The sequence below is a fragment of the Trachurus japonicus genome, unplaced genomic scaffold (genome assembly GCF_045865225.1).
Source record: "Trachurus japonicus isolate A0001 unplaced genomic scaffold, Traja_1.0 AP030581.1".
Classification (NCBI taxonomy): Eukaryota; Metazoa; Chordata; class Actinopteri; order Carangiformes; family Carangidae; genus Trachurus; species Trachurus japonicus.
The window spans coordinates 362-24,193 of NW_028220714.1; the positions used below are offsets into that span (position 1 = coordinate 362).

Genomic DNA, 23,832 nt, shown 5'->3' on the forward strand with positions numbered 1-23,832 from the left:
GGTGAAGCCAGGCATGGCGCCATATATTTTGTCTGTTCAAAGCTTTGTTGAACTATAAGATAGCGTGTCTCTAAACTTCTTCAGCTCACTCACTCACTGACTGTACTCCTGTTCGGTTGTGTTGTGTGACTCCATTCATGAATGCCTTTTATTAAAACTCAAGAAAGACAGCTGACGTGTCCACTCATCCTTTTTTAATATTTTGGTGAAGGAACAACATTTTTTGCCACCACAATTTGGCGACCACGAAGGGACCCCATCTGTGAGCGGATTTTTCGTTTCTGGACCGAAGGTGATTAAAGTGCACACCTCGGACTCCCCCGTCAAGGAAGGTTGAGAAGAGGGCCTGACGTCCAGAGGACTGAGAGTCCCCTCACCGGTCGGGGTCCAACGAACTCGGTGGCTACAGAAAACACCTCGCTGTCTTTTTTCTGGTGAGTTTTGAGAAAAGAAAGGGCCAAAGTCCCGTCTCTACCTACTGAGTTCGCAGTAGTGGCGGCAGACGTGCCGGACAACTCGGCTTCCTATTCGGGGGAGGCCAAGTGTCAGGGAGCGGTAGACTTCCCTCAAGTCGAGGACTTGGGGCTTCAGGTTCTGGGAACCTGCAGTAAGCCAGACCCGGGAGTCTGAGGCACTTAGGTGCTACAACACTAAGACAGGCGGAGTAAGGAGAAGAAACAATTTTGACTGTCTGGAGAACTACAATTTAATTTTTGAGAAAATAATTAAAGTCGGAATCCGGTTAAAGTTAAAGAGTAAATTTAAAATTAAAATTTAGCAGTGCTACTTCTTCTTCTCTTTTCTTTAAAACAGAAAATAATCTAAATTGCGGTTATTCTGAAATTAAATCTAAATTTATTATGCTTAAAGATTTTTAAAGATTCAAATTTTAAACGGTGAGTAAGTAAGATAATCTAAATCTGAGTGGCCCACTGTTTTTTCTTTTGTGAAAATTAAACTTGCAAACCTCTGAGAGAATACAATCATGGGAACGAAACAAAGCAAACCCTCTGGATGTAATCTATCCGAGGGACCAGATTACGAAGCCCCAAATATAAAGTACATGACAGATAACTATGGAGAGGAAGCCATAGCCCAATTAGATCTGTGGGTCAGAGAATTTAAATTTCCAAAAATGGGCAGCCTGAGCGTTGAAGAGTTAAAGGCTTTAAATGCGAGACTGCTGCGTTGGAATAATAAAAGCAAGAAGGGAATTAGGATAAATTGGAAAGCTTTTGACATGTGGATGTGTGAAGCAGAGTGTAGGCAGGGCTCCAACAGGACCGTGCCCCGGTGTCCGAAGCTGGATCCAGACCTGGACTCGACTGCACCGTGCCATCCACCTCCACCCCCACCTTCATCGTCACTTCAGGATGTTTCTCCTCATCATCATCATCATCAGCAGCAGCAGCTCCCACCCTGCCTGGCGCTCCCCAAGCCCGGGGAAAAAGAACAATGTGAGCAGCCCGTGTCCATGCCATGGACAGTGGCTGGTAAACATGCTGTCTGTGCACAGTCGCCACTGGTATACTGTGTAAGCCTGGACGAAGTCAAGGCTTATGCCATTGAAGCTGTCTTGGCTGCAGAACTGATAAAGAACATGGACAGTGGTGACGGAGGGGGCAGCTGTGGCCGCGACCGCCAACTCCACCCGCGACGCAGGTCTCAGAACCGAGGCCGGGACCATGCCCATTTCTGAAGGACAGACTCTGGTTAACAGGACCGCCGTTTCTTTGCCAACCTGAAACAGAATGGCCTGTGAACCCTGAGCCTGTGAGTCATCTCCCCCAGGACGATCCAGAGGTGAAGAAAACTGCTGTTGTCAATGCTGTACAAGCTGAAGAGGATCCCACTACTCACCTGATCCATCATTATTCCTCGTGGATCCGATTGAAGAAAGCTGTGGCGTGGTGGCTGAAATACAAGGAATGGTTGTGGTCCTGTATCAGGAAGAGAAAAAGGCTAATAGCCAATCAGAGTGAAGAGAGCATGCAGCAACAGAGAATGTTGGAGCAGGAAAGGTGCACATTTAAAGGTGCAGCTGTCCTTGGTGCTCCTACAGTGGAGGACATTGACAAGGCTGAGCTGGCCATAATTCAGTTTTGCCAGAAGAGAAAGTTTTTTGAGGAGCTCTCATGTCTGGAAAAGGGACAAAATGTCAAGAAAAATAGTCACCTGTACAAGTTGTGTCCAAGGCTGGAGGATGGAGTCTTGCGTGTGGGAGGACGTCTTAGCAAAAGCAGCACTGCCTTTGGAGTCTAAGCATCCTATCATTCTGGCAAAAGATCTTCACATTTCTACCCTGCTGCTGAGAAATATACATCAAGAGGTAGGACACAGCGGCCGCAACCACATGTTGTCCAAGCTCAGGGAGAAAATACTGGATGACAGGAGCAAGTACTGCCATTAGGAGAGTTCTGTCGAAGTGCACCATCTGCAGAAGACTTAATGCTACTCCAGTTTGCCAGCAGATGGCAGACTTGCCCACAGACCGACTCAAGCCTGATGAACCTCCATTCACTTGTGTAGAGGGTTGATTATTTTGGACCCATCGAAGTGAGGAGCAGGAGGAGTACAGTGAAGAGGTATGGTGTCCTAATTTACCTGTCATTGTATTGAGAGCTATTCACATCGAGGTGGCACCTTCTCTGGACACTGACTCCTTCATAAATGCACTAAGGCGTTTTATAGCCAGAAGAGGACAGGTCCGCGAGCTGCGCTCTGATAATGGGACAAATTTTGTGGGTGCAGAACGTGAGTTAAAAAACAACGATTGCGCAGTGGAACCAGGCACAGGTGCATGATGTGTTACTCCAAAAGGGCATTAAGTGGACGTTCAACCCCCCTGCTGGATCACATCATGGAGGAGTGTGGGAAAGGCTTATTAGATCGGTGAGGAAAGTCCTGAACTCCACTCTCAAAGTACAACGCTTGGATGAGGAGGGACTCCACACAGTTCTTTGCGAAGTGGAAGCCATTATTAACAGCAGGCCCATCACCAAGGCCTCCACAGATCCTAACGACCTGGAAGCACTGACGCCGAACCATCTGTTACTGCTAAAAAACCAGCCTTCATTACCACCTGGAGAGTTCCAAGCAGCAGACCTGTACGCACAAAGAAGATGGAGACAAGTCCAGTACATATCTGATCTGTTCTGGAAGCGCTGGACAAAGGAGTACCTGCCTCTGTTACAGGAACGACAGAGATGGACTGGAGTCCAGAGAAACCTTGTCGTAGGAGATCTAGTTTTGCTTATGGACAGTACTGCACCTCGTAATTCTTGGATTATGGGACGTGTCTTGCAAACTTTTCCAGATCGCAAGGGATTTGTGCGTCAAATTCGGATTAAGACAAGAACCAGTTGCTTGGACAGACCCATATCCAAGGTGTGTTTGTTGCTGGAGAAGGAGGAGGCAGCATGAGGACGTTGCTGACCTCTATATGGACTTTGTGTTTTCGGACGTCAGATGGACTTTCTTTGCACTAATCGGTCATGACGACCAGAAGAAGGAATATTCGTTGTAATGACCTTTTTCATGGACTTGAGCAATTTATTAGACATTTTTGCATTATCGTTGAAATTGATATGATGATTTATTATGTCTCCTATTGTGTTTTGAAATGTGAATTATTATGTGAGACCTAATAATTAGGGGCTGGTGTGTAAGAGACATACAGGCTGAAGATGAGCAGCACGGTGTGTTTGAGTGTGTGTGTGTGTGTGTGTGTTGCAGAGTGGGTGGTTCACCTGGGAGTAGGCGTGTGTGCGTGCGGAAGTGTGTGTGCGTAAAGGTGGGCACTCACCGGTGACACAGATGAGAGAGAGAGAGAGAGAGAGTCAGGGTTGGGAGTAGCCGTAATTTTTGTTGACCGCTACTCATTCATTCATTAATCACCCTTTTTTCCTGTTTAATCTGCCAGTCTCATTTTTACGTTTATCCATCCTTGCTGCGCTGTGATAGCTCTGTGCTGTTTTGTTACAATAAATGCACCAAAAGCATTGTTGGATCTCAGCGTATCTTTATCAAAATCTACTATAGCGCGTCACAAATCTACGTACCTGAGGACCCAACCTCATACTCTCAGCGGCTTTAAAGGTTTGTTTGGAAGCCGCAACATTAACCTACACCTGAAATACACAGCATCATAAAATATGCATGCACTTAAACTTTTATATGAAATAACAGGGTATCCACGGGGTCTTAAAAAGTCTAAAATTTGAAAATCTAAATTTTAGGCCTTAAAATGTCTTAAATTTGTTGAATTATTGTGTTCAAGTCTTAAATAATTTTAGACAGGTCTTAAATTTTCTTATGCCCACCATGGACGAGCATTTCACTCGCATTTGCCCCTAAAAAAAAATACATGTGTGAACCAGGAAAATCACAAAAAGAAAGAGCACAACCTGCGATTGGTCAAAAACTACAAATCCCACAATTCTCTGGCCTCAACAATAACAGTAGTTAGTGAAAGTAAGGGAGAGTGGAGCTGTCGGTGAAAAGAGGAAACAACGCCACGTCTGGTCCTGTTCTATGTTGTTCGTTCACACCGTCACCGTTTATTCGTTACGTCCGCGGTGTAAAAGGCCGTGACGCAAAGACGCGATTAGGCGCGAGACGCGATTAGGCGCGCGACGCGGTAGACGCGACTTTTTTTTTTTGCGACGCAATACACGCGATTCTTTTTGGGCGACGGGACCTTCGCGTCTTCGTCTATTTCATCGTGTTTGGTAAACACGAGGAACGCTTTTTTTTCGCTCGAGTTGTGACGCGCGACCAAACGCGAGATACGCGGTTTGACGCTCTTTTTGACTCGTGTCAAAAAAAAATTCACGAGCCCGCCAACAACTTTTTTTTTTTTTCAAAGCAGGTTCAACTGGACTTAGTTATTTGTCTAGGAAGACGTTTCACCTTCATCCAAGAGGCTTCATCAGTTCATGTAGCATCTGACCAGGCTGGGACTGGTCCAACTAACTGGTCTGGAGACTCAGTATAAGTCCAGTTGCTTTCGATTTAACCTCCTTTGAAATACTATGACCTGGACAAATGAGAATATGCACAGGCCTACAACAACATTTCTGCTCTCATCAACCATGGTTGAGGTCACAACGCTGCTCTGTAGCTGCTCTGGAAGTCCGAGACACTGAGGCCAAACGCCGCCGTCGCTTCTGATCCATGTCGGCGAGTTCCGGGCTGATGAGCTACAGAGACTTTAGAGTCAAAGGAGCAGTGCGTCGCTGTGTCGGACTGTTTGGATTTAATGAAGAAGCTGCACAGAGTCAGGTGAGCAGAAGCTGCCCCCCCTCACCGTGGAGCCGCTGCTGTCTCACAGCCGCCACCGACCCCTAGAATAAAACACCACCGACCCCTAGCGTGACGCACAGTATACTGTTATGAGACACATTATGCATCCCAACTGTCTTTTTTTTTAGAGGATTTTTTTTTTTTAACCAAGAATGCGAAAAATCATGATCCAGGGGCCAAAATTCGAAACAAATATATTTTTAATCATAATTCTCATTATTCTCCTGATGTCGGTTTAATGTAAACAGATTGCGCTGATACGCGAGAGTAATGTGACAGCGGGGCAGTGCTGCAGCTGCTGTGCTGTGATGGACCTGATCAGACTGGTGGTGGTCCACAGTGAATCAGTCCCAGATCCTCCACCGTCAGCAGATCCCCCGAAAGCCCCCGCAAATAATACATCGACAAGAAGTTAAGTGGCAAGTTGCACCTTTTCGTCGGCTTATTATTTGCGGATTTTTTTTTATAGCCTATATAACGTCACTGCAACATGCGGCTCTCAGTGCTTGTCGGTGTTGTGTCTATAAATTGTGAAATAACTTTTCCTCAATAGAAATATGAGACGTGGTCGATATGTTTCATTCATCCATGTTTTGGCAGACAATACAAATAACCAATGATAATGAGATTTCCACTGCGCCGAACCAATCATGTGGCTGGAATAGAGCCAGTCAACAGTAACATGTGCATTTGTTTGGGTTGCTGCAGATGTGCACATCAGCTGACACCGCCAGAGAGAGACACATAACAGCCGCTTCAAGGAGACTAGCGGACTTTTTTTTTTTTTTTAATAGCCTCTTCATTCATCTTGGGCGGGGGGCGGTGCGCCGTCTTATAATGTTACAGAAAACCCTGCATTATGTTTTTTACAACTCGTGTTCCTACACTATAGAGACAACTTGCTGTTGGCTCTATATTTCAAGAAACTTGTTTTCTGTTTAAAAGGCACAATTCACCCATCTTTTAACCGGGTAGTTACGTCTCCAGTCTGTCGAGCGGGCGAGCGCACAGCTGATGTGCTTCCATTCCCACAGACGCACGGATTCAGTGTGGACAGAGAGCGTCAGATGTGACGCGATTGTCGGACGCTCGTTCGCGTCGCATCCAGTTAGGACACGGTGTGAGCAGCCACATCCACTGCGCTCTGGATCAGCTGATCGGTGCTCAGGTGACGTTAGATCTTCACTTTTTTAAACTCATACAAAGTGCAGCCAAACAGCAGGCTGAAGAGAGAGGACCAGCAGCAGCAGCAGCTCTGACAGCTCCTCTGTGGCGCTGCAGACAGGCTGCAGGTGAGCTGTGAGAGCAGAGTGCCGTCTCTTTTTTTTTTTTTTTTTTTTAGCAGCCTTTGTTACAGGTGATAGGCTACATGTCCATGTGCATGTGCATGAGAACTGATTTTGAATCGAAGAGACACCCAAATATTCACATCCTTCAGTCCAGGCTTTTGAAAAGAGAGTAGCCTATAAAATCAGCTTCATGTAGCAGTTAACTTTAAAATGGTTCGAATATATTGCTGCTGAATAAATCTGAAACATGTGATGTGCATTTTTTTGGGGGAAATATGGCTTCTGATATAATAGTCTGTAGACATCATCATCATTCAACGTTTTCACATGGTCTGGTGTTAATAAAGCAAACTAAAAATCGCAAAAAGAAAATCAAGAATCGGTTGAATCGAAAATCGATTTTGAATCGAATCGTGACCCTAAAAGTCGGAATCGAATCGTGAGCCACCCAAAGATTCACATCCCTAGTACAGAGACCTGCCACAGTGTCATGGTGCATTAATATAAACTTCAACCTCAGAGCTGTCAGTCCTCAGACTGTCCTGACTGTCCCTGAACATCACACAGGGATGCAAACAGCGCGCCGAAAAGCGAAACTCGCTTTTTTCATGACCAATTGACCCTTCGCCAACTCCTCCCACAAACGGCTATTGTCCAATCCTACGTTAGCAACCGTAACTATAGGCCTGGCAAGCTTTCCGCAGTGAGTCATTACGTTTGCTTTTGTGGACACATTTTGAGACTAGGACGAAAAACATTTGTTTGTAGAGAAGGATGTTGTTGCTGCTGCTGCTACTACGGCGGCGGCGGCGGCGGCAGAAGCAATATAGAGATGTTCAGATATGAGCGGACTTTTTTTTTCGACTTGAGCAAGTGTAGATATGGGGAAAACCATATGTTCACCTCCGAAATGACAGCTGTACTTTTAGGGCTTTTACCTGGGCTTTTAGGCGAGGGATCCTCCAGGCAGCTGCTTTCACTGACTGATACAGCGGTGGGAGAAAACAAAACAGCAGCGAAAACTGTATGTGGTTCACAATCGCCCCAAAACTTAGAGTTTGACAACGTTTCATGACCAGTGAGATGACCTAAGTCTTGGTGGGTTGATAGACGGTAAAATTACCGGTCCTTACTGCTGCTCTGTACATTGTCCAGTCGTGTCGTTGAACAGATGTTTTATCCTCCTGCGCGAGTCACGTCACTGAAAACTATGAATGCTCTTTGTGATTTCTTCTCTCTATTATCTCAGAACAGTTTATCCAGAAATTTGCTGATATTTCCTTTGAAATCGATACCAAATACTGCCAGGAGCATGGCTGGGAGTGAAAGCTTGCCCGGCGTAGCAACAGTAACCAAGGGGGCGGGGCTTACGCGAAGGGTCAATTAGGTGACTTGTGTGAATCGTTCAGATCCGAAGAGTTTTTGTTTTGAGGGGGGGGGGTCTCAGCGTCTCAGCTCGGGTCAGTAAAATGTTTTTCTAACAGGCTGACAGTGACAATCACGTGAGGCGAACTCATTCATGGTCTCTGATTACACTGATAACAGCCGACCTCCAATGTAGACGCGCGACATGCACGCACGTTACCCAAAGCGGTGACGCCGTTTTTTCCCCCCGTGCACGTCCGCGGCGCACAGCTCCACAGACGTGCACGGTTCCCTACGTTGCTGTGTTTCCATGGAGCTCTGCCCCGTTTCAGAGGTGAAGGAAGCCCTAAGTGGAAAGACGTCGCCTCCGCCATGTAGAATGTGTTCAATTAAAGTGAAACTAACACATTATATAGGCCTATATGTCCATTACACACCGAATGGGATGTTAAATCCCATGTCTTTATTTCTTCAGTTTATTTTAATAGTAATAATTATGACTAACATTCAGTGAAGACCTAAAAATCAGTATCTCCAAAATTGAAATATTGCAATGGTTTTTATTTTTTTAAAGCATTTTTAATATAGAAATGTTGGCCTTTTGAAAACTGTCCATCTATATGCACTCAATACTTGGTTGGGGTTGAACTACTGGAAATTGACTTTTCTGTGATATTGTTAATGGTGAGCCCCCCCCCCCCCCCGCCAGACAATACCTCTCTTTTTTGGTCCTGACCCGTTTGCATCCCTGTATATATGTGTGTGTGTGTGTGTGTGTGTGTGTGTGTGTGTGTGTGTGTGTGTAGTTGTTGTACACAGGAGACTTCTCCCGTCAGGAGGACAGACACTTGATGGCGGCGGAGATCCCCAGCGTCAAACCAGACATCCTCATCACCGTGAGTGGAGCCGTTCAACCTGTTCAATCTTTATTTAAACACAGAGCACAGACACTTAACATTGAACCTGTGTGTGTGTGTGTGTGTGTGTGTGTGTGTTTGTTGTGTGTGTGTGTGTGTGTCAGGAGTCGACCTACGGGACTCACATCCACGAGAAGCGGGAGGAGCGAGAGGCTCGGTTCTGCAACACGGTCCACGACATCGTCAACAGAGAAGGTCGATGTCTGATCCCCGTGTTCGCTCTGGGCCGAGCGCAGGAGCTGCTGCTCATCCTCGGTGAGACCACGGCAACAACGACGCCATGACGACGCACGGCGACCTAAGAGTGGCGCTTTCCCTTCAGCTGAGGGAAAAATAAATTCAGGCTTCAAGTTTTATTTACAAGATTAAACTAAGGGACGTGTTTCTGTCTATGGATCACACAGAAACATTTTAATTCACCATACACACTCGTTAAAGCCCCAGTGTGTAACTTATTTGGCTTTTTAGTAGCAAAAATCAAATATTACTTTCATAAATACGTATTTCACTGAAGTCGAATCACACCCGCATACAAATGAAAGCTTTCTCGTACCTTAGAATGAGTTGTTACAAGTCGTTACAAATACATGAGTGGGCGACGCACCGAACCGAGGCGGCCATGTTGCATCGTGACCGTAGGTAACCACGGAAACTCAGCGGAGCTGTCGGCTCGGCCTGTTAAAACTGTCACCACTGTGCAGGGCCGTTGCTAGGAATTCTGGGCCCCCTTAAAGAATACTAAAGTGGGCCCCTCCCCCTAACTTTTCCAGTTTTTTTTCTTAGACTACGTATGTATTATCATTTTTTATTTAGCCTAGTAGCCTACCTTGTTTTGATGCTAATGCAACATTACACTGCAAAAACCCAAGTATCTTACCAAGAATATTTGTCTTATTTCTAGTCAAAATGTAATTTCTAGTCAAAACAAATATCATTATACCTAAAATAAGACTCAGAATATTAAAAGTAGCTTGTTTTTAGACACTTTTTACTTCTTTCAAGCATATTTTCACTTGGAATAAGTAGAAAAAATCTGATAGTGGAACAAGTTTTTCTTCCTTATTACAAGCACAAAAAACTTGCTTTCACTGGCAGATTTTTCTACTTATTTCAAGTGAAAATTAGTTTGAAACAAGTGAAAATTATCTAAAAACAAGTTAATTTTTAGGTTATGAGTCTTATTTTAAGTGGAAAGAGATTAGCTTTGACTAGAAATGAGACATTTGGACAAGAAATAAGACAAATATTCTTGGAAAGATGTTGAGTTTTCACAGTGTACTATGAGTATTAGTCAGGGTCTTACACAGAATAAATCAGTCATACAAAGATTAGACTACTGGGGTTTTTTATGGGCCCCACTGGGCGCTGGGCCCCTAGAATTATCATCACCTTTCTCCCCTATACAACGGCCCTGCCACTGTGTAGTGTGAGGAAGGACGGAGGCACTGGTGTTGCATTCAGGTGCAGTCAGGCAGACGGCCGTCGGCAAACCAACCGGATGTCATTTTACTCCACGTGAGAAAGACGGTAAAACGTGGGTCGGGTAAACAATACGACATCACCATGACAACATATTGCTACGCCTGTATTGTTTTGCCTCGTGCTGGCGGACCACTTGTTTACATAGAGGCTTGTTTATCCTGTTACATGCAGCGTCTGTTGTCTGTCTGACGTCTGCCCGATTTCACGTGAATGCAACATCAAGAATACGTTCAGATATGCAACCGCACCGCTAGATGGGGGGAATTCCTACATACTATACCTTTAAAGAGGAACTATGCAAGATTTTTACCTTAAAGGGATAGTTCAACATTTTGGCAAATTGGTCCATTGCCATAATGTAACATGCAGAAAAAATGAATATGTGAGTATTGGGGGCGGGACTAGATAAGCTTTTGCTTCTCCCGCTTTCCCTTTCGGTCATGTGTGACATGCCCAAAATGAACCAAATAAATAAATAAATAAATAAATCCCTATACTCATAGCAGTAGGTTCATTAACTTTATTTGTGTGTGTGTGTGTGGACCAGACGAGTACTGGCAGAACCACCCGGAGCTCCACGACATCCCGATCTTCTACGCTTCGTCTCTGGCCAGGAAGTGCATGGCCGTGTACCAGACCTACATCAACGCCATGAACGACAAGATCCGCAAGGCCATCAACATCAACAACCCCTTCGTCTTCAAGCACATCAGCAACCTGAAGGTTTGTTTTGTTTTTGTTTTTGTTTTTGTTTTTGTTTTTACTTTTCTGTCCTGTTTTATCCCCCCCGGGGGAGAGTTCCTGCCTCAGGTGGAGGAGTTTAAGTATCTTGGGGTCTTGTTCACGAGTGATGGGAGAACGGAGCGCGAGATCGACAGGCGGATCGGTGCGGCGGCCGCAGTAATGCGGTCATTGTATCGGTCCGTCGTGGTGAAGAGGGAGCTGAGCCGAAAGGCAAAGCTCTCGATTTACCGGTCGATCTACGTTCCCACCCTCACCTATGGTCATGAACTCTGGGTCATGACCGAAAGAACTGGATCCCGGATACAAGCGGCCGAAATGAGTTTCCTCCGCAGGGTGGCGGGGCGCTCCCTTAGAGATAGGGTGAGGAGCTCTGTCACCCGGGAGGAGCTCGGAGTAGAGCCGCTGCTCCTCCACATCGAGAGGAGCCAGCTGAGGTGGCTCGGGCACCTGTATCGGATGCCCCCTGGACGCCTCCCTCGTGAGGTGTTCCGGGCATATCCCACCGGGAGGAGGCCCCGAGGAAGACCCAGGACACGCTGGAGTGACTACGTCACTCGGCTGGCCTGGGAACGCCTTGGGGTCCCCCCGGAAGAGCTGGAGGAAGTGTCCGGGGAGAGGGAAGTCTGGGGATCCCTGCTCCGACTGCTGCCCCCGCGACCCGGACTCGGATAAGCGGCGGACAATGGATGGATGGATGGATGGATGTCCTGTTTTATTGTGTCGTCAGGTTTGTTCTGTCCTTTGTTTTCCGTTTTGTCTGTTTTGGTCAGTGTATTGTCAGTGTATACGTTGTGTATGCTTAGGGTTACAAAGGGGCGGAAAATTTCCAGTTTTTTATTCCAAATTGGAAAATATCCATGGGAATTATGGGAAATTATGGGAATTTATGGGGATTAACTGGAAATTTGGGGTAATTTAAACAAACTGTATCATATCCAAACATAAATGTAAATATTTTGTTTCGTCATAAGCAGACATCCATGCAAAATAACAATACAATTAAAAAACATGACATTTCCACAGATTTATTTGTGAGTAGAACTTTATCAAGTTTTAATTCTTGTATGAACAATCAGCTATTTTACTGAACAACAAAAACATGAATGTTGAGTAAAATATTACTAATTGCTTATTAAAGGGATAGTTCACCCTAGAATGATATTTCGCTCATTATCTACTCACCCTCATGTTGACTAAGGGCTGGAAGAAGTTTCAGAGTCCACCGTCCCTTCTCTGAGTTACAGGGGGTCTTGGCGTAGCAGTGCATGTCCATATAACGGTTGTAAAGGGACACCAGAGCTCTTCGTAAAAAAAACACACACAAAAAAACATCCAAATACCTCCATGATGCTCGTATGTAATGTCCGTCTTGTGCTGAAGCCCCAAATTGCGTAATTGTCCCGAAAAAAATTAAATAAGTCCACATTCCAAGCATGTTTGTAGCATTAGCTCCTAGTGTCTGTTGTCCGGTTCCGCTGCCAGCGCGCATGCGCAAGGTTCGCACTGAGACCGACTCGCTTCCTTGTTTACCCCGGTGAAGGACTAGAAGCAGTCCGTAATAGCCTGCCTTGCACCGGGACAACACTTTTTCGTGCAATTTTGGCCTCTTAAAACATATTTTAGCCATGGCTGAAGATTTTGATGTCGAGGACGAGCTGCATTTCTTTGCTGAGCCGTATTTGTACGAGCCAGAACCTTGCGCATGCGCGCTGGCAGCGGAAGAACAGACACTAGGAGCTAATGCTACAAACATGCTTGGAATGTGGACTTATTTAATTTTTTTCGGGACAATTACGCAATTTGGGGCTTCAGCACAAGACGGACATTACATACGAGCAGCATGGAGGTATTTGGATGTTTTTTTGTGTGTGTTTTTTTACGAAGAGCTCTGGTGTCCCTTTGCAACCGTTGCATTGAAATGCACTGCTACGCCGAGACCCCCTGTAACTCAGAGGAGGGATGGTGGACTCTGAAAATTCTTCCAGCCCTTAGTCAACATGAGGGTGAGTAGATAATGAGCGAAATATCATTCTAGGGTGAACTATCCCTTTAAGGGCCAACCTTCAATTTTGTAAATTTCGGATTTATTCCCGTTTATTCCCATAGAAAGTTTCCGATATTACCCGATACCCGATATTTTGCAACCCTATGTATGCTATTGCCTGTTTCCATTGTCTTTGTCGTTTGTTTTCTGACGTGTGTGTGTGTGTGTGTGTGTGTGTGTGTGTGTGTGTGTGTGTGTGTGTGTGTGTGTGTGTGTGTGTCAGAGCATGGACCACTTCGACGACATCGGGCCCAGCGTGGTGATGGCGTCGCCCGGCATGATGCAGAGCGGTTTGTCCCGGGAGCTGTTTGAGAGCTGGTGCACGGACAAGAGGAACGGCGTCATCATCGCCGGCTACTGCGTGGAGGGGACGCTCGCCAAGGTGGGAATCAAACCTGCGACACCTCGGGTCCCTTCTGCAGTTTTTAAAAAAAATTATTATCACCGGAAGTGAAACGTTTCCTCCACTGGTTTTAGAAATGTCAGGTCTGTGTTCACTTTTGGAGACAAGATAAGAACAACAGAGAGTGAGAGAGTGAAATCAAATAAACAATCACAGCAATAAATAAAAATAGACAATAACAGCTGTAAAATTAGTTTGTCTGCCCCAAATGCATCTTTCTTTATTCATAACTTCTCCTTTAATCGGTATCTTATAGTTTGGAGATAATAACTGCGATGGCAAGAACAGCAACACAAATAACTCTGACTGGGAACAGTGTAATTGCTGAAACAAAATCTTTTACAGTGTGTGTATCTGAATAAAAACCAGAAATAAGACTCTTATTTAAATTATATTATTGATCGGCATCAATAGATATTCCCAGTATTGGATCAGTCCGGTCAGTTTTATTGATAATGTTGAGTTTAATGTGGCTGCGTAACAAGAATCTGAATCTGTGACAGACTCCTGTGTTAACGACGTAGGACCGATCAGAAGAGTGTGTCGTGTTGCGTTCAAGTGCTGCTGGGATTTAATGAATTTTTAATAATATTTTTATATTATTTTAAATGATGAAACTTTTCATACAGGTTATTTAATATACTGTGTGTGTGTGTGTGTGTGTGTGTGTGTGTGTGTGTGTGTGTGTGTGTGTTGCAGCACATCATGACGGAGCCTGATGAGATCGCCACCATGTCGGGACAGAAGCTTCCTCTCAAAATGTCGGGCGACTACATCTCCTTCTCCGCTCACACCGACTACCAGCAGACCAGCGAGTTCATCCGGGCGCTCAAACCGCCGCACGTGGTAAAAACATCACACACACACACACACACACACTATTTAAATCCACACTATTTAATTAAATCCACAAACCTTTGGGTTTAATGTGACACACTAACAGGCAAAAACACTGTTTTTTCATGCACTGATCAATTTTGAGATTTTGGGATATTTTTCTCTCAGAAAAGTGGAAAGAAATGGTAGAAAATCCACATTAAGGTTTTTTATTTTACTTCATTTTGTCTCTTTCATCAGTAGATTTCTCCTAAATTCACCAAAAGTTATGTCAGGTATCACTGTAAAGCTCCCTCTCTCTCCTGAACAATTATGTGGATCCAAAAATTGTCGTTTCCTCCGTATCCGCAACCAATCGTAAAAGTACGATTCACATTAATGATCTATGGAATTTTACAGTACAAATCTTTAAAGGCCGTTTTCTCAAAATGAGTTTTTCCTCAGACTCTGGACCCGAAATCTCCACTTCAGCGGCACTTACAGACACCAAACCTTCCAGTTTTATTCCTGTCTATATTCTGAAGGTTTTTACAGAGGGGATTGTTGATATATCATCCACAGCCTGATTTATACAACATTTTATTCATAAAAACAGGGCGATATTTGAATTTTTAGGGCTGGTGACAGTATTTTCTCATTTACAGAGTGATACAAAGACATATCCAAAATCCCCTCTGTAAAAACTTCTGACTCTAGTATGTCAACAAAATAAAACAAGAATTTTGAAAGGTTCTTTATCCATTGTTCAGATTTCGGTTCTGGAAATGTATGCAAATTAGCGCATATTTCATCAGATATTGCCTCATTTACATATTTAAACATAAAACTTGACAAAACTTGTAATACAAAAAATATTTGTCTTAATGTGAGTGATAAACTTGGGAAGTTTCATGGTGATATCTGTTGGTTTAAATTTCTACCCTATTCACCTGTAGTGTCCCACCTTAATGCAGTTTGTGTGTGTCCGTGTGTGTGTGTGTGTGTGTGTGTGTGTGTGTGTGTGTGTGCGTGTGCAGATCCTGGTGCACGGCGAGCAGAACGAGATGGCCCGGCTGAAGGCGGCTCTGATCCGAGAGTACGAAGACAACGACGAGGTTCACATCGAAGTCCACAACCCGCGAAACACTGAAGCCGTGACGCTGAACTTCAGAGGAGAGAAACTGGCCAAGGTGTGTGTGTGTGTGTTGTGTGTGTGTGTGTGTGTGTGTGTGTGTGTGTGTTGTTGTTGTGTTGTTGTATTGGTGTGGGCCGTGTTGTTAACTCCCAGCATGCTTTGCTCCGCTGTGCTGTGCTGCAGGTGATGGGCGTGCTGGCGGATGAGAAGTGCTCTCAGGGTCAGAGAGTCTCCGGGATCCTGGTGAAGAGAAACTTCAGTTACCACATCCTGACGCCGTCCGACCTCTCCAGTCAGTCTGCGTGTGTGTGTGTGTGTGTGTGAGGTTGTGTGTGTGTGTGTGTGTGTGTGTGTGTGTGTGTGGTCAAACACTTATTATAATTGATGAATGTTTAATGTTTTTGATCCGTCATCAAATGTTTCAAGCTGCTTCTGTCACAGAAAGTAAACCTCAACATCTGGACTGATTGGTTGGTTGGTTGATAGAAAGAAAGAAAGAAAGAAAGAAGTAAGGAAGGAAAGAAAGAAAGAGTGAAGGAAATAAAGAAAGAGTGAAGGAAAGAAAGAAAAAGAGAGAAAGAGGTGGAAAGAAAGACAATAGCTGGGTTTCCATCCAAGTCGTATTGAATTTAAAAGCGGATTTTGTGAAAATGCGCAAAAAGCAAATGCGAATTTATGCCCGTTTCCATTCATTAGTGTTTTGCGATTAGGAGGAGTGCACCGTGAGATTACGTCATAAGAGAGCGTGAATGTATCCAACAGTTGACACTCAGCTGACACTCAACATCATGGACAATTTACGTACTTTCCGGACTATAGACGCACCTGTATAATCCGCACCAGCTACATTTTAAAAGAAAATACATATATAGGCCGCACTTAAGGTTTTCATGTTGTAACATGAGATATTTACACAGAAAGACAGTAGGAACTGTGACAGTCCGCTCGCTTTTCCGCTGTTCTGGTTATGCTCCTCTCGCCCATGTGCATCTGTTTACATACGAAGCCGGTGAAAAATCAATAAGTTACATAACGATGTTACGGCGTGTGTTTGTGTAGTCTTAACCGTCATAAACAAAAGATTATGGGTTACGGAGCGCGTTTGTGTCGCGGTGCAGAGAGGAGAGCTGGGAGACCGGGGCGTCGCTGGGTGAAGTCCAGCAGCTTCACCCACAAACTCTGCCTCAATTCGCATAATCTGTTTCCATCACAAAAACTCGCATTTCCTTTATTCGATACGCTGACAAATCCACCCCCTCCAAGCGTATAAACTTTTATGCGCATTTACTGCCTTTATTCGAATTTCTGGCGTTTCCATTCAAGTATTTATGCGCATTTTCACAAAATGCGCATAAGAAAAGGTGGATGGAAACCCAACTAATGAAAGATTGAAAGAAAATGCAAGAAAGGAAGACCAAGAAAATAATAATCAGAAGGAAAGAAACGAAGAAAAAAGAAAGAGGGAAGATAAAGAAAGAGAGAAAGAAAAGAAACAGGAAAAAAGGAAGATCAAGAAAGAAATAATCAAAAGGAAAGAAAATAGAGAGAAAGAAAAGAAACAAAAAGGGCAAAGAAAGAAAAAGATAGTAGGAAGAAAAAGGAAAGAAGAAATACTTAGAAATACTTAAGAAAAAGAGAGGGAAGGAAATAAAGAAAAAGAGAGAAAGAGGAGGAAAGAAAGACAATGAAAAGAAGAAAAAAATAATCAAAATAATAATAAAGACAATGAAGGTAGAAAGAAAGGAAGATCAAGGAAGAAATAATCAAAAGGAAAGAAACAAAGAAAAAAAGAGAAACAAACAAAAAAGGCAAAACAAGAAAAAGATAGTAGGAAGAAAAAAGACGGACAGAAAGAGAGAAGAAATAGAAAGAAAGACAAAAGGCTACAGAAGCAAAGAAGAGAGAGAAGTGACAAAAAAGTAAAGAAAGAGAAAGACATGAACATGAAGACGTGAAGAAAGTAGAGACATAAATGATGGAGTGACTAACAGACTCCTCCTTCTCCTCTTCTTCCACATTTTCCTCTTCCTCCTCCTCCTCCTCTCCTTCCTCCCCCTTCCTCCTCCTCCTCCTCCTCCTCTCCTCCTCCTCTCCTCCTCCTCCTCTTCCTCCTCCTCCTCCTCCTCCTCCTCCTCCTCCTCCTCCTCTTCCTCCTCTCCTCCTCCTCTTCCTCTCCTCCTCCTCCTCCTCCTCCTCCTCCTCTCCTCCTCCTCCTCCTCCTCTTCCTCTCCTCCTCCTCCTCCTCCTCCTCCTCCTCCTCCTCTCCTCCTCCTCCTCTTCCTCTTCCTCCTCCTCTCCTCCTCCTCCTCCTCCTCCTCTTCCTCCTCCTCCTCTCCTTCCTCCCCCTTCCTCTTCCTCTCCTCCTCCTCCTCCTCCTCCTCCTCCTCTCCTCCTCCTCCTCCTCCTCTTCCTCCTCCTCCTCCTCTTCCTCTCCTCCTCCTCTTCCTCCTCCTCCTCTCCTCTCCTCCTCCTCCTCCTCCTCCTCCTCCTCCTCCTCCTCCTCTTCCTCCTCCTCCTCCTCTTCCTCTCCTCCTCTCTCCTCTTCCTCCCTCCTCCTCCTCCTCCTCCTCTCCTCCTCCTCTCCTCCTCCTCCTCTTCCTCCTCCTCCTCCTCCTCCTCCTCCTCCTCCTCCTCCTCCTCCTCCTCCTCCTCCTCTCCTCTCCTCCTCCTCCTCCTCCTCCTCCTCCTCTTCCTCCTCAGACTACACCGACCTCGCCATGGGAACGGTGAAGCAGACTCAGGCGATCCCGTTCACTGGACCGATCTCTCTGCTCGTCACGCAGCTGCGCAGCCTCGCAGGTGAGTTGGCTCCGCCCCCTTCGTCCTCTAACTCCTCCTCCTCCTCCTCCTCCTCCTCCTCCTCCTGCAGTAGCATAGATATACCCCCAATTCCAATCCGCCCCCTAAAGACTCCTTAAAGCCCTGAACCCTCACTGACTAAAGTGACGTCAGCTGTAAGTGACAGAGTGTGAGAGTCTGTGAGGGTCCAGATGCTGTAAATATGAATGGAACAGCACTTACCCACTCTCACGACATGTTACCTTGACAACAACATGTTGTTGACTCCGGTCTTGGACTGATAATTTACCGTACTTTCAACGCGCACAAGGTGTGTGAGGTGGACGGACTCAAAACAAAATGTTCCCGGATCAGATCTGATCAAATCATCATCAATAATCACAAACTGCACGTTAATACTGACAGTAAACTTCTTTTTTTCTTTCTTTCTTTCTTTCTTTTTTTTTTGGTTGTTGCTCCTGTCCATTAACAATAAAGAGAGCGGCGGAGCTCTCTCTGACTACGTGTGGTAATTTACTTTTTTTTTAACACTTGCGTTCCGACGGCATCTCATGTGTTTGACTTCACAACGCTATGAACTGTGGGTAATTCCCCTACCCCTAGGGTAAGGGGGCAGTAAGGGCTCATTCACTGACTCACTGACTTGATGATCTGACAATGGAACAGCCCTCACACACTCACGGACTTCCCGTTAATGCGCCTCTAAGTCAGTGAGTCCGTGAGGGGTCGGATTGGAATTGGGCCATAGTATATACTGACTAGATGCCGCGTTCTGCTTCTCAGCGTACGTCAACACGGCCGCCATCTTGGTCCGGGGTTCTGACCATAGACATGATATACATCTGACCAGCAGTCAGACCGGTCAGACCCTTGTAGAACACATTTCAGTGTGTTTATGCATGTGGGTGTGTGTCTGAGTATGTAAGTGTATGTTTAATACATTAAAAAAAATATATAAACATTTTTCAAAGATTTTTTGTTGTTGTTGTATCATAAACATATGTCTGACATTTATAATAAACCAAACGGCTTGAAAATCGGTTGAATATTTGGTGAGTTATGGCGATTTTAATGGTTGATAGACGTCTGCCTCTGTTGACTAGTGCAGTAAGTAGACACGGCTTCCCCCTGACCAAGATGGCCGCCGCGTTGACGTATTCCACTCAATAGAGTTGCCTAGGAACGCGGCATCTAGTCAGTATATATATATATATATCTATGCTGCAGTAGAAGCTGTAACTTCCTGTTTCCTCTGTGTGTGTGTGTGTGTGTGTGTGTGTGTGTGTGTGTGTGTGTGTGTGTGTGTGTGTGTGTGTGTGTGTGTGTGTGTGTGTGTGTGTGTTTCAGGCGACGTGGAGCAGGTCGAGGGGACGGAGAAAATCACGGTGAAGATCTTTAAGAGCATCACGCTGGTTCACGAGGCCGGGATGGTCGTACTGGAGGTCGGACACTCGAACGCAACACGACACTTTTTACACTCATCATCATCCACCACATGTCGCCTGAAGTGGCTAAAACTCACCTGTTTATCAAAACTTTATTAACTCTGAGCACACGAACACGTCTGTTTTTTATTTAAACCAGTTTATAAACATTAAATATACAGTTTATGACATGATTATGTAGCTGCAGTCAGGTTTTTATTAATGCTCAGTATTTGTTCTACATGTTTATTTCAAACTATTTTGTATATTTTATAATTTTATTTATGTTTTTAGACACAGATCTCACTCAGACCTGGTTACAGATACATTATTAACCAGTTATTACATGTTAATACATTCATTATACAGATATATACAATAATTATGACAATTTTTTATTTTTATCACACTTTTTCAAACACTTCAAAAATCTCAACACCAATAAACTCAAAGAGAAAAATGTAAAAACAACAGACAATTGAAGTAAAAAACTCTATGAACTAATTGATGCAGCAATATAAATCAATAATGATAATAATGAAAATGTTCTCGTCTCAGTGGGTCGCCAACCCGCTCAACGACATGTACGCAGACGCCGTCACCACGGTGATCCTGGAGGTCCAGTCCAACCCCACCGCCCAGAAATGTCAGTGAACGCATCACGAGGGAATTTATTTTAATTTCACTGATGAACAGAAACTTTACTGACGCTTGTTTGTTTGTTTGTTTGTTTGTTTGTTTGTTTGTTTGTTTGTTTGTTTGTTTGTTTGTTTGTTTCAGTCCACGAGGGCAGGAAGGAAACGTTCGACATGGAGCTGTTCGTCGAGCGACTGGAGCTGATGCTGCAGTGAGTCTGAACACCTGTAGCTACACCTCGAAAATGGTTTTAATGGTTAAAATATCTGACAAAACTGTAGAATCTGACACTTTTTAAGTTAAAATTAAACCTAATTGATCCAAATATAAGAGAATAAAACTTTTAAATGAAGGTAGAGATTAAATATTTTCTGTTTTCACCTGGTAAAATGTTTTTTTTTTCCGTTTCAGCGACATGTTCGGGGACGACTGCGTGAATTTCAAAGACAGTAAAAGCCTGAGTGTGACGGTGGACGGAGTCACGGCGTGCATCGACCCAGAGACCAGAGTGAGTCCAGCGTCTGACATCTATTCTATACACGAACATTAAAGGGATAGTTCCACGATTCTCGATACTAATTCGATACCACGATTAAAAAAACAAAAACAAAACAGAACCCATGTACTTTTAAATTCACTACTTTATTGAAAACTGTTTCAACATCTTTTTGCACAGAATTTATAGGGCTGCCCCCAAATAGTCGACCAAGCACCGGTCGACCAAAAAATCATTAGCCAACCAAAATTTCATTGGTCGATTGGTCGCAGGAAAAAAAAAAAACATTTGGAGCCGTGTCTGGTTAAAATTAAAGCAGAAGTAAGCGATCCGGTGGTTTTGGCTAACTTCCTGTCAGCAGATGGAGTTAGCAGTCCCCGCCCTCGTCCCTACGTCACCACATTCACGCGCATCCCTTGGCTGCACACACAGAGAGGACCGCCCCTTTATGCCGTTCTCTCTCCTCATTGGATAAAGGTTGTAGGATACAAGGAAAGTTTTCTCCTCGGCTTACAGCAGAGCAGAGTGACTGACAGACCCGTGTTTTGGACCAAACACTCTATAAAAGTGATTACTGTCGAAAGATATAACTATTTAAGACTTATATTAACACAAACATTCCGCTTACTTCTGCTTTAAGTCAAAATCAATATGACTGAACTGCAGAGGTGGCAAAAGTACTCATATTCTGTACTTAAGTAGAAGTACAGATACATGTGTAAAAAAATACTCTGGTAAAAGTAGAAGTACTGATTCAACTCCTTTACTCAAGTAAAAGTAAGAAAGTACAGGCTCTGAAATGTACTTTCAAAGTAAAAGTAAAAAGTAAAAATGAATTTTTGCCGTTAATGAAACCTACATCATTTGATAATTTTGTTAAACAAAAAAAGTTCAGACAGAATAATCAAGATTGAACTGACCAGAGGCAGTGTTTCCCAACGTTTGGGCCGCCACAGACCTCACAAATAAGAATTTTGTAAACAGCGTTTCATCACCTCTCTTCACTGCCAGTCAGTCCACCTGCCGTCTCTCTCGCGTGCGGTCGCACCGCACGTACACGTGCGCGCGCACACACACGTGCGCGCGCGCGCACGTACACACTGACACGGGCACATGGACAGGTTTGCTGCTCGTAAACGGTAAATGCGCTATATCGCGCTGATTGTACGGTGTTCAACCCCCCCGTCGGATAGTCCGACCACCACCGCTTCCTTCCTCCATGCTGCTGCCTCCATGTCGCTGCTACAGTACAAGTTGGTAACTCGGTTCTCTCTACGCTACCGCCCCCTCCCTCCTCCCTCCTCCCTCTTCTTCTCCCTCCCTCCCTCTCTAGTTCGTCACGTCTTTTACCGGTGCTTTTACGTCGTGTCAAAAAAAAAAGTAACAAGCCTGTTTTTACAATGTAACTAAGGAGTAGAAAGTACATATTTTTGGGTATAAATGTAGGGAGTAAAAGTAAAAAGTCGTCAGAAAAATAAATACTCAAGTAAAGTACAGATACCTGAAAAATCTACTTAAGTACAGTAACGAAGTATTTGTACTTCGTTACTTGCCACCTCTGCTGAACTGTATATGAAAGGCTATAGGGCTTTTAATTTGAAGGGCCAGATACAGGAAGTCGTGACATGATTAGTCGAGTAATAACCTATTGGTCGACCAAGGGAATTATGGTGATAGGAGAATTTCCCAAAATGTTGAACTATCCCTTTAACGTCTGGTTCATCATAATGGTATAAATCAATACTCAATAATCAGCTGATAACACCATGGTGACCTCTGACCCTCAGGCCGTGACCTGCGCGGACGACGACTCTCTGAGGGAGATGGTGGAAGTGGCCGTCCACCGTCTCTACGACGCCCTGAGCCCCGCCTTCACGCCACGCCCCCTCTGTGATGTCATCAGCAGCAGCAGCGCGTTGCCGTCGGTGATGTAGCGGTGGAAGATGAACTGGCGTTTCTCTGTCACTCTCTTCAGTCCTCGTAGTATCGATCGATCACCAATAATCGGTCGATAACGGACCGATGCAGATGTTCGTTCATTTCTTTGACTCGAGGACTTTTGAGTTTTTCCAGCTTCTTCGTTGGAAACTTGGTTCCAAAGGAATCGGCTTCAGGAGACGGACCACCAATACCTTTATTGATTGATTGTTTTTGTACTTGATTTGTCTATAAAACAAAAGTTTGAGTTCTTCACAAGGAAAATAAACATTTGTCCAGAGAGAGAGAGAGAGGGTCACTGAGTTTCTGTCCTCGAAGATAAAAAGTGAGTTAGATTTAATGTGAGTGAAACAACAATGACATCATCAATACTGCAGATAATTTATCAATCATCTTGTTTTCTATGAAACAAAATTAAGGTTAAAATCATCAAAAATGTTCGTATTGTTAAATAAAAGCAGAAAATTGTTGCATTTTAGAAACTGGAAAACAGAATTTTATTTTATTTTTTTCATTAATTTAGATTTTCTACAAGAATTTATCTGCAAAATATTTTAATTATTGATAAATAATTTAGAGTATTTTCTTTTTTACACTAACTTTAATATTTTTTTGGCTACAGGTTTTATGTTTTTATGATGCAAGTCGATCTCATCTTGGTCTGAATATTGATATTTTTAGATTAAAATATAAAAATAAAATCACCAGAGATTAAAATAGTCAATAAATTACATTAAAGCAGAATGTTTAAAAATGTTTTTGACAAATGATCCATTAATGAGAACCATGAGATCTTGCTGAAAGCTCAGGAAGAAACGTGAGTTGATAAAATATCAGAATATCAATAAAAACTCTTTATCGATCAGCACTTTAAATCAGACAGTAGAACGTTTTATTGTGAAAGGGCAGACTGAGCGGACGCCTCAGTCCGACGACGACACAGTGACGTTAACAACATGACTCGCAACCGACCTTTAATTGGATCAATACAGACGATCGTCAGCATGTACATAACACACAGACACACACATCACAGTGTA

The 23,832-nt window shown here is 44.0% G+C and overlaps 1 protein-coding gene across 1 annotated transcript; it reads left to right on the plus strand.

Moving 5' to 3' along the window:
- The first annotated feature begins 1,373 nt into the window (after window positions 1-1,373).
- LOC146960213 (cleavage and polyadenylation specificity factor subunit 3-like) lies at window positions 1,374-22,805 on the plus strand. The gene is made up of 14 exons (XM_085772527.1): window positions 1,374-1,457; window positions 8,765-8,854; window positions 8,980-9,130; window positions 10,905-11,080; window positions 13,369-13,527; window positions 14,248-14,394; window positions 15,402-15,554; window positions 15,683-15,791; window positions 18,200-18,298; window positions 19,646-19,740; window positions 20,281-20,368; window positions 20,503-20,569; window positions 20,770-20,866; window positions 22,642-22,805. The coding sequence occupies exons 1-14, from the start codon at window positions 1,374-1,376 to the stop codon at window positions 22,786-22,788; spliced, it is 1,662 nt and encodes a 553-aa protein (XP_085628653.1). The 3' UTR covers window positions 22,789-22,805.
- Window positions 22,806-23,832: the final 1,027 nt, after the last annotated feature.